Below are 12,288 nucleotides of genomic sequence, written 5' to 3' on the forward strand. Positions count from 1 at the left end.
GGGCATTCTGCTGATTATGTTGAATCAAAGGGTGTCATCTTTGATCGTGCAATGCCAGATAATGAATAACGCCTCATATATGTGATATATCAGTTTAATTCAATGAATGATGGAATGTGGATTTAATTCCAATTGAATATAGAATAATTAACATCAATTCAATAAAGCGTTTCTAAAAGTTATATTTTACACTGTACACATTAATATTAAATTATACAATATCACAAATATATTATAAATACGTTTTGCTATATCAGAATGAGCTTTTCTTTACGATTTATATATATCAGTAATGATTTGAAGTTTTGTATCTGAACAACAATGTTACCTTTGAAAATATCACAATTTTTATTTACGAATTTATTGAAACCTTTTCAAAACCCTGTGTTTTTTTTCAACTTAATAATAATCATAAAAATTGTTGCTCCAAATATTAGAATTTTTTTCAAATATTATATTTTTAACCCATTCATTGACAGAGAAATTTACAGACACTTAATTTTACAGCAATTTCCTGCGAGATATTTTGTAAATGGTAATGAATGGGTTAAAACAAATAAACAAGTAATATATATTTAAAAAAAACTTTAAGTCAATTTCTACTTTCGCAAGAATTGAACTCACATTCTTCACCTTTACGTGAAAAATACTGAAATCCTTGCATTTTACCGATTCAGCGATTGCCTGTTAATTTCAGTTTTCATTACAAACTGCTAAAACTCTATTTAAAGTATTAAAAATTAATTAAATTTAATAATTAATGAATTAATATTTGAAAAAACTGTATCAACATTAAGCATCATCGACTACAAGTTTAAAAAATGTATTTGAACTTGAGTGTATGAATAAAAAGTATTCTATTTACGATTGAAAATTTGAACAAGATATATAAATATACCTATATAGGGAGAGTGTGAACTAATAGTAGAAATTGAAAAAAACAGCTCTGAACTATTTAAAAGTTTCTGGTCATTGCTTTCTCTGGACTTTATTATCTAATAATACCATTCAAGCAAAGTGATCATAACACAATTAAGCCTATTTGCACAAAAGCCATTTTAAACTCATGATACACAAATGCGGCCATTTGTCACAGAACCAAAAGTCTTGGAAATAGTAAAAGCGTAATAAAATGATAAACACGCCCGAAAAGTATTTTTCACTGGAACTTTCCGTTAACTGCAACTGTCAAATTTATTATTAACTTGAGAGTTTCCAGAACTCGTGAAGTGACCCACTTTCCCATTTTTCAAATAGGAGTAAGGGGAATGGGAAGAAGGCGGATTACGCCTTTTGTAAAAAAAAATGGGAGGTAGAGCAGGCTGAAATTGTTTCTAGAAAATGAGACTCTTTCTTATATCAACGACAAAAAAAGTGAGTAAATGTTTACTGACGTTTTTATGAGAAACATTTTGTTGATTATAAATTTTTCCTTATTAGAAATTGTTCACGGAAGCGAAACAAAATCTAAAATAATTAATTAATGGTATTTAATTTTTTGTTTTCCTTTTCAAAATACAATTCAAAAAATACTTCGAGAAATCATTTTATTCAAATAATTAAAATTTTAATTTTTAATCTCGTTTATCCACCGGTTTTTATGCATCTATGTTTATTATAATTTTTTTTCGTAATATCGGCCCATTTAAATTACATTTTGTAAAATTGATGCTCAATTAAGGATTTTGGTTTTGAAAGCGACATCAAAAATGCATATTATTTCTTTTATTCTCCGGAAAGCAATTTCATTTGAAAATATTCTATACCCATATTCTAGTAAAAATGACATTTTAAAAGACAGGGAAAAGCTACTTACATTAGCAAACACATCTCACAGAATGGAAATTAGTTTTTTTTTAGATTTTCGATTGCAAACCATGAATTAGACTAATGACATGAATGATATTAAAAATTGTTTCAGTGTTAATTGCAAGAATAACACTGAAAATTATATTAAGTAGCATAAAAAGATGGTGTAAAAGGACACAGAGGCAAACAGAGATAAAATAACATTATTTCATTAATATTTTTAAAAAAACTTATGCCTTTCAAAATTCTTCTAGGATTAGTTCAATCAATTTATTTTCTATTAACCAATAGCCTTCTGTATCAACTAACATTCTTTTCATGTTTCATTGTCTACTTCGTTTCACACATCTGAAATGGTCGTTATATCTCAGATCAGAATATGGTGTTAATGGAAATAATTTAATGCATATTTTCCCGACAAACTGTGATAATTTCTTTTTCCCAGTTTTCTATTTAAAGCCAATCCGTAAAATAATTAAAATTTTGTTGTCTTGCTAATGTAATTGAGGCACTCAGTGCAAGTACGGAACTTGCCTTATCTGAATCAAAATTGTTGGCAATTATTTTCTTCTGAATGGATTCTTCTGCTCTGTATAGTAGAAATCTTTTAAAGAAAAAGGTGCAGCACTATTGCAGATATTAAATTCATGCATTGCATGCAAGAATTAGCACTGATGCTATTTTGGTATTCTTTCTATTTAGATGGACATTCAAGATTTGCTAACTTCAGAGGAATTAGAGCTTCTAACTATATTTCCTTGATTTCCAAGTACTGCTTTTCTGCCAACACTTGTTAATCAATTTTCGGTTCAGGAACTATTATTGATTTTAAAATATGCCAGAAAAATGTTAATTTAATTTGTAGCAATTATTTTTTTTGTGTTTTTTTACGTAAATATTTTTTTTTTTATCTTGGACAAAATTTTTAAAAAATCAATTGTTTTTATCGCTGATATTCATAAAGCATAAACATTTAATTTTCTAATAACAACTGAAACTAAGCTCATCAGACTTCAGATTTGGAATACATTAAACATAGTGAAGCTCTTAGTACACATAATTCATTTACTAATTAATATAATCTCTTATTATTTATGTTGCTTTATTTTCGTTCTTGTTTTTCTTCTTTATTAACTTTCTAAAATTCTCTTTAGTATCGTTAATCGCTTTCTATTTGTTATAGAATAGCTATTCCTTTCTTTTATTAAAATAAGTTTAAATATAAATAAAATTTCTCAGAATTTAAATCGCATTTAATTAATTTGACTAAATTTATAAATTTGATTTTTATGAAAAATTAGTTGGTAAACATGTAAATAAGTGTATTGGCTAGCATTATTAAAGACAAGACTTTAAAAAAAAAAGACTCCATACTTTTTATGTAAGCATAGAAAATTCACTTATTACTTTTTCAGTTAATACTTTGAACTGTCAGTAGAACTTGAAACAATTGAGAACACTTTTATTCAACTTGATTTTTGTTATATTGGTAAAGATTGAATAATTTAAGATAGTTTATAAACATTTCTTAATGCGAGAGGCAAATGGAAATTTATACAATTGTGCATCCTATAAAAGAATACACTGTTTCAAAAGCTGTGGAAGTTATTTACTGCTTCATAAAAAATTAAGTTAACTGAATTCTTATATTCGGTCATTAGATCCAGTGATCCATATGATATTGATTTACAGGATCTCTAGACCTTGATATTGAAATATTGAAATGAATTTGGATTAAAAACAGGGTTTTTAGTACACTAATAAAAGTCTGTAGATACTTTTAATAACTAAATTTGATTTATTGAAACTGACTTACTTTCCCACATTTAACAGCTAAAACTATGAGCAAAATATTAAATCAAAATCTTTAAATTCTGATAACGACTTATTTGTAATATATATGTCAGTCATCATAAAGTATACAAATCATAATGAATGATAATTTCCATGTTTAACTTGCATTTTAATTTATATCCATATTTATTTATAATTATATTCATATTTATTGATCCTAATGCATTAAAAAATACTTAAAACAGGACTACGAAACATACTGTTTTTTTTCGTCGTCTCTTTCTATCTCTTCAATTTCTCTATTTTTTTTTCTCCAAATCATAAAAAAATCTTCCATTTCTTCTTTTATCCAAGCTGCCATCCGAACTCTGTTTTTCTTCTTATCTGTCTTTCAATCCCGCTTTTTTCACAAAGAAAAAAAAATAACCTTACTGTTTTTATTATCGATAATATTTCCATGACTTTAGGTTTTTCATTCATATTCTTATGAAAGTACATGTTTGGAGATAATATTTCGTCTTAGCGATATGCCATGAAAATTGATTCTATTGTATAGATGTATTTTTGGAATTTTCGTCGAATCAAATAATAGAGATGGATTTTTGTCTTTCTAATAATGCTTTTCTTATAATCCTGGTTTGTATTTCAGTTTTATAGCCAATGAAGTTAAATGAACATTATATTCTTTCACTATTCCTCCATGTGCTTTTCTTTTCTACAGTAAAAGATACTTATAGCCAATTTTGATTAATTGTCAAATTAAGAAAAATATATATGGAAAATTTGATCGCAATTTTAATAGAAAATGAAATTAATTTAATCTTGATATCAATTGAAATGGAAATTTCTGTAAAAAAACCTCTGTTCAAAACTTTTAATTAAATCATTTGCAGTCAACAGATATTATTTCCCATTGCGAAATATAATGTTTTGAAAATGACTAACGAAGGTGGCAAAAAATACGAACCACATGAGTTTAATCACACCAGTTTAAACCACAAATCTAGTAGGTGGAAAGAGCGGAAAGCATGCATATCGCACTTTACTTAATTGGTTAAATCATACAAAGTAATTGTCAAGAATATTATCCTTTTTTTATTTCGAGAATTATGATTTTTTTTCCTGGACAGCAACTGAACTTCGAGACTCTAAAATTCCAAGAATTTAATATAAAAAAAAACACCTTTTTTGAATAATGCCTGCGTTCCTTCCTGTTCATGTGTGTTGTAGTACGGTAACTTAAAAACAATATACATGATTTGATGGATAATATGGATACATGCGAAAATATATGAGTTCAATTTGTTTCTGATTTCAATAGTTATTTATGCATTTCAAATAGCAAACTAAATTCGCTTGTTGGAATGCTATTTTTGTCTTTTTGTATGCATTTAAAATTCATATTTCAAAAATGGCAAAAATTAAACGATGCTGATGAATTTGCAATGTTGTCTTGGTATGAAACTTTCATAACGGTATGAGATTTCGGACCGGATTTGTTAAAGAATAAATGCATTGCTTTAAAATACAAATTTCCTTCCCTGCCCTCTGCATAAAATACGCCATATTTTGAAGATACACTGAAAGGTGGAAGAGAATATCTCCACTAATTTTTTATTAAAAATTTACTTGCACATATATTTTCTATCAATATGCATGGTTCTAGATCATTTCATGTTCTGGAGTGGAATATTACCACATTGGGTACTCCGACATTCCCGAAGGTAAACGGAAAAAAATCTGATTGACCGAACCACCACGACAGCGTCACTGGTGGAAACAATGCTTGAGCTCTAAGAGCCATTACCGGCCACGGTTCAACCCTCCCCGTGTGGGAAGCACATCCCGTCATGGACAGAAGCTTATAGACTCGACCGTTTATGTATCAATGGTGGCGAGAACCAACCACCAAACTGGAAGCTTATCATCCTCAATTCTGAAGTGCCCTCTGGTGGGAGGTATTGGTGTATTTCCAGTTTTAACTAAAATTTGGAACAAAAAGTGAAAAAATTCAATTATTCTAAAGATTACCCAAAGGTACAGCTCACTCACCTGCTCCAAAGGCAAAGAACAAACTCTGATCAGGATGCTGTTGCATTAACTGCACCACTCTACTGCCCATTCTCTTATTGCGATTATAAATGAGCTCCTGCCGGAAGTAGAGATCGATGTTCCGGGCCAGCGCGGCGTCTTCTTCTGATAAAGAGTTATTGGAGAGGTTGGGCACGGGTGCTGTATCCTGTCCAAATACCACTGAGTTGAGATCACCACAGTTGTAATGCCGGATAAGATCATCTGTGGTGTAAGAAGAATGCATTTCACTTTCTCGCAATTCGTGTTGCAGAAGAGTGTGGTTCAAAGCAAACAGTACCTGAAAGAAAAGAAGCTGATTTTGAGCAAAGGAATAGGTATAAAGAGCTAAACAGTAACGACAGATTGCTTTTGATTCTTATACGTATGCCTTGTTTAGAAATATTATTGCTAGAAGGAATACGATTCATTTTCAAAGCGTATTTTAATTCTGATCCAAATGAATTTCTTTATTTTACGAACATTAAATAATTCATCACGTAATTTACAAATGAGGCAACACAAGAAATAAAATGCTGCGGTTAAAGATGAAATACTTAAATAATAACTTTGCTCATTTATTTAAGCTAATATATCTACTCTCTTTATAGTTATTTACATGTATAGAAAGCTGATATTAGAATTATTTATTATAATATCTCGGATGTTATATGTGAATATTTTAAATTTGGGAAATTACTTTAACTACACACACTATTTAATTTTGCCTTGCGATCTGACTTTAATTCTATCAATATCGAAAACCCGTAAACATCTTCCCGTGACTCCCAACCTTTTTCTTTTATCCGTTACGGCACACTTTTAACGATTTCAATATTTAGTGGCACACAAAGAAAAAGACAAGTATAAAAGTTGTTTACTTCCTATAATACACTGTGTAAAATAATTTAGATAATAATTTTGAAAAATAATAAAATTTAAAATAACGTAAAATAAAATATATGTACCACAAAAACAACAGTGCGTTTATTAAGTGATTAATTACAAGGTAATAATAAGAATACTTTTAGTGAGAAATTTGAGCTTGATGTTTTTTGATAATTTCATATATATTTGGTCGTAAAAATGATAATGCTACTCTCATATCGTCTTCTACAGTTAACAGTCTCGGTCTTGTTTTCGTATCCATGTTGGTTAATACTGTAAATCCGAATTCACACAAATAAGATGTAAAAAATTATAATATTTTTAAACCTTTTTTGGCTATCGTGGGATAATCGCATCTAATATTAATCCAATTTATAATAATCCTCTCTTCTAATAAGGATAATGAAATATTGAATAACCCTCTCTTCTAATAAGGATAATGAAATAATGAATAATCCTCCCTTCTAATAAGGATAATGAAATAATGAATAAACCTCCTTCTATTAAGGATAATGAAATATTGAATAATCCTCTCCTCTAATAAGAATAATGAAATATTGAATAATCCTCTCTTCTAATAAAGGTAATGAAATAAAGAATAATCCTCTCTTCTAATGTTGTCAAATGGTCAATGACAATTTTATGAATAGTTTTATTAAAATCTTTTGGGACTGACTCAAACTTTTCCAAATTGCCTTCCTGGGCTTTATTCTTATATAAAACTATTTGGTTTTGGAATCCCACCAGTTTATCTGTTGAGTTTAATATATTTTCTTTCGACCCTTGCATATTTGAATTTATTTTATTACAAATAAAAAAAATGTCTAATAAGTAAACTAATTTAGCACCTCATATTTCATTTACCAACAAATGAACAAAATCATAATTTTTATTTTGTACAAAAAACATTTTGATTTCATGTCTTAATTCCAGCACAGGAGATAAAACCTTTCCTCTGGACAACCACTTCACTTCCGCATGGAGTAACAAGGATTCGTACTTAGCTTCCATAGCTTGGCATAAATTACTAAATAAGCGACGTTTTAATGGTTTTGATTTTTTATAAATAACCATTTTAACACTTTATTCCAGAACTATTTTTAATTCTGATGGTAAATATTTTGTAACAAGTGTTTTTCGATACAAAAAACGATGGGTAACTAATATATCCTCATTCAGTTCTTTAACATGCGCTACAAATCCTTTTAGATGTCCAGTCATAGCTGGAGCACCGTCTATGCAAATGCCAGTACATGAATTCCAAGAAAATTTAATTTCTTCTAAATATGAACTAATTACATCAAAAATATGTTTGCCAGTTGTAAAATAAGGTAATTCACGACAATATAAAAATTGATTAATGATACCATTTTTGCGAATAAACCAAACGAATGCAATTTATTCTTTTCCCATAATATCTGTTTTTTCATCGATTTGTGAGCAAAATTTGAATTTGCAAGAGTTTTTGCAGTATTTTGTTCAATACTTTGTGACACATCTCTGCTTCTGCGATGGATTGAATCATATTTTACAAATATCAATATCTGCTGCTTCACCAATCATTATTTTTTCAATTTTGCGACACGCTGGTAATATAATTTCTTCACCAAAATTATGAAGTTTTAATTTAACAGTTATCGAAGGTAAAAACAGTTAAAAACTGTTTTTATAGAAAACAGTTTTTAACTGTTATAAAAACAACAGTTTTCTTTTACAGTGTTCTTTTCTTTTATTTAAACAAACTGTACTGGTAATAAAAAAAATCATTATAATTTTTACCATATACATTTCTGAAATTTGGCGGCACACAAAAGTGCTGCGGCTCAGTGTTTGAGAATCGTTGATCTATTCATAGGTTCTACGCATTCCGCACGAATTGCTTGGATATTTCTGGCAAATTTCTTCCCTTCCCCTTTTTTGAGTATGATTGATGAAATACCCGTGGCACTTGTTTTATTCTTTAGAGAAGCTCATTCGTATGTCTTTGTGGGACAAAAAGTTTTTTTTTTTAATTTTAAATAATTATTTTTATTGTAATATTTTCAAATATTATTGTAGGAAAACTTCAAATTTTCACTTATTTTTTAATAATTTAAAATTTTAAAGGATCTTTCAGGATTGGCCACCTTTCAAAGTATATATATATATATATATATATGCTATGAGTGGCATCTCTAGGTGTAACGGTCAAGCCTTGAGAATGCCAACACACACACACACACACACACACACACACACACACACACACACACACACACACACACACACATTCAACTTTATAAAAAGTAAATATACGTACTGCTTGAATAAATGACATAGCATGCAAAACATCGAAAACAAAATATGAAACGGAATAGAAAAGGCACCTTAGCAATAGTTGGGCAATAACGTTTTTGCTAAATTTCATATTCGGTACCATTAAATGTCTTTTGTAAAAGCAAAAATGAAAGTAATAATATCAAATAAATTCCATTTAACTGAAAAAAAAAATGCTTTTAAAAATTAAACACCAAGACTCATATATGTCAAAGAAACAACTCGAAAAGGATTCCAGAGAATACTCCTAGGCGTGAATATGAAAAGAAATATCATGCAAATGGGAATTCGAGAATGTATTCATGATGGGGTTTTTATGTTTCTTTTTAGAGGTGAGATGTAGAAGAACTTCGAATTTCAATATACCTATCGAAGTGACGAAGACTCTTCTTGAAAATTAAGGTTTTTTTTTTCTGTTCTGGCCTTTCTTTTTCTATCTTTTACCAGTGTGATTTTGCAAATATTTTCCAAAAGGATTTGTTTGAAAGGCATCTCAAGATACCTCTCTCTCAATCGTGAGACTGTCTGACAGAAAATCATTTCTTGTGTTTTCTGTGCTAGATTTGCAAGACACAAATTCTGCTTTTATATTTCCTTACATTGGTAACACTAACGTGCTGAAACAAAGCACAGATGACATGTTTTCCTTTCGATATATATTCATTTGAATATCGGTTTGCTCGTTTGCATCAAGTTGAAATTTTTTTCAAGGAAAGGTGTCACGTATTTTGTAAAAAAAAGAAAAGAAAAGAATAAATACTTTTTTATTGTTGAAACTGGACTATTCGTAATTATACTACAAATGAAATGAAGAAATTATGATTATTAATTATGAAAGCATGAATAATTAATTATAAAATTATGATTTTATAAAAATATTTTTTCCTTGTGCATAAATAATTTTGCATAAATTGTTGAAAGTAGATATTCGAAATAAATAACAGTTTGAATTTATATTTCAGTAGTATTTCCATTATTTTAATAATCACTTGCATATGTAACGGACTAATGGTTTAAATTAGCACTTTACATCCAATATATATTTGTTTCCAATTTTAGATAATTTTTAATCCATGTTTTCGGATTTCTTATACACTTATCTAGTTTTTTTTCTGGAATTTATCCAAAACTAGATTCTATTTGTCTTAACTTTCCCCCGATTTTTTTGAGTCTGTTACAAAATGTTGGTTTTTATTCTATGTTTTAATTTGTTTTTCATTGTGTGCTGTTTATCCCTGTCATATAGCATATTGTATCGGTTTGCTAAAACAACTTTGTAACTTTGCTTCCTAATATTATTTTGGTAACTCTTTTCGTTTGAGTCCCTTCTGTCACCATGATTACTTTTTCAAACTATGCATTATATCCGCAATTTTAAACAGTATTATGGGAAAAATGTAAACATGCCATTTTTTTAAACCTTCTTTATTTTAATTGTTGATTTCTTTGGTTAATTTTATAACCCCTAACAGGTGAGGTGCGGTCTGTCAGGCCGCTATAGATGAGCTTTCGGTCACCCTTATTCTATTTTTAGTTCAATTGTATGGATTGACCCAGAAGCTTACTGTTTTGTGACCTTCACTACAGGTGCACTTTTTCAAACGGTTTCAGGGGATGCTTTTTTAAATATTTCTGCTATTTCTTTGCGCGATGGCTGTGAGACCGCACCTCCCTCTTAGCGTTCCACTATTATACAAAGCTTAGCAGATGGCTCTAAAACTTGGTTCTGGAAACATCATCCAACCTACTGATTCTCGTTATGAAGCATAGCTCCAGAGACTCTTAAATGAAGGGGAAAGGGATTTTAGTGATAAGGATAATTATACAGAGGATTTTTTCGATGAAAGTTCGCATTCGACTGATTTTGATATGTATGTCCAAATATAATTTTTCTAGTGATAATATATTTCGAAACACTTCTAAAATATATTAATATAACAAGAGAAATATCTACAGAGTTTTTATACTAGTACTTTACCTGTATGCTTAAAATGCATTTGAAAGAATCGCTTACATTTGATTCCGATAAAAAAAAAGATTCATTTTACACATTGCCATTTTTTTCATATAATTGCTTATTTTTCCATTGTATTGTTTTCTATATACCTTAATATACTGGAAAAATAAATATGGATTAAAAAATAAAAAGTAATATGCTTTTTCAAGTATATTATTTGTTACAACATAGAATTTGCAACATGAAAGAAATTACGTTCCAACTCAATTACTGTAACCAAGATTACTTTTTAAAACTATGCATTATATCCACAATTTGAGAAGAAAATACATGTTCCAACTCAATTACTGTAACCAAGATTACTTTTTAAAACTATGCATTATATCTACAATTTGAGAAGAAAATACATGTTCCAACGCAGTTAACATTTTTCAATAATAATATATTTTGAAAAAATTCTGAAACATATTTATATATCAAGAAAAATATTTGCAGAATATATTGGCCGATTCTCAAACTAATACTTTGATTAGGAAATTTAATTTGAGCGTAAAGAAAATGCGGTGTCGTAGGCCGCGCTTCCCCAGATAAGTCCTAAATTTTCACCTCCTCAATAAAGGGTTAAAAAAGGCACTTCCCACTTCTGCCTGTTCATATTATTTTTCTTTCTTAAATTGATTAGGATTCTACGCACAGGTTCATTCAGTAGTTTTCACAATTTTTCTTTAATGAACGGAGATGTTATATTTTCCCACTTTCCAATGCGTTTGTTTTTCAACTGTATGAGAACATTTTGACAGTTGACGAATGCTCCGCGAACTTAACGAAAATATTGTAACATAATCTTAAGCCTAATCAATGACAGTGTTATAAAATATATTATTAAAGTAACAAACAAAATAAGTGAGTAACAAAATTTTTTTAAAAAATATTTATATTGTACTATGACTATTTCTGAGAGAAATAAATAGTAACGAAAAACATTATCACATTTTTATATTCAGTCTACAATATCCACTTAATCCATGTGGCAGATATTTCAATTTTTTGATAGACGTATTTCATTCTGAATATTTTCAATGAAACAAAATATTACTTGAATCCCTTTTGGATCTAAGAATCCAAAATGTCTAAGAAGATCCTAAAAGACATTACTCTTCATCTTCACGCGTTAATTCTAATAAAGTGAAACTTATTTCAAAAAATCATTTAATTCTATCTTCTAATCTAGACTCCAATGCTCAAAAAACGTTTTTGAGCGAAAAAGAATAACGTTAATAGTTTGCCGTTGCTTGTGATAAACAATAAGATAACAAATCACTTTCTTGAAGATCTCAAACTTTTTGATATTTTTCGTTGATTAGAGTTTTATTCTCTAGATTGAAAGCTACTTTTAAACCCAACTGACTTATTATAATCGTAGTTTCTAGAGATTTTCGAAAGAAGAAAAGCAA

General features: G+C 28.9%; 1 protein-coding gene across 1 annotated transcript in view; it reads right to left on the minus strand.

Annotated features, from left to right (window-relative positions):
* LOC129984425 (metalloprotease TIKI1-like) overlaps positions 1-12,288 on the minus strand; it is a 261,041-nt gene that overhangs the window by 43,573 nt on the left and 205,180 nt on the right. Inside the window, exon 4 of the mRNA XM_056094302.1 lies at positions 5,656-5,974. Within this exon, the coding sequence (XP_055950277.1) occupies positions 5,656-5,974 (319 nt within the window). The remainder of the gene's footprint in view (positions 1-5,655; positions 5,975-12,288) is intronic.

The sequence above is a fragment of the Argiope bruennichi genome, chromosome 9, assembly GCF_947563725.1.
Source record: "Argiope bruennichi chromosome 9, qqArgBrue1.1, whole genome shotgun sequence".
Lineage (NCBI taxonomy): Eukaryota > Metazoa > Arthropoda > Arachnida > Araneae > Araneidae > Argiope > Argiope bruennichi.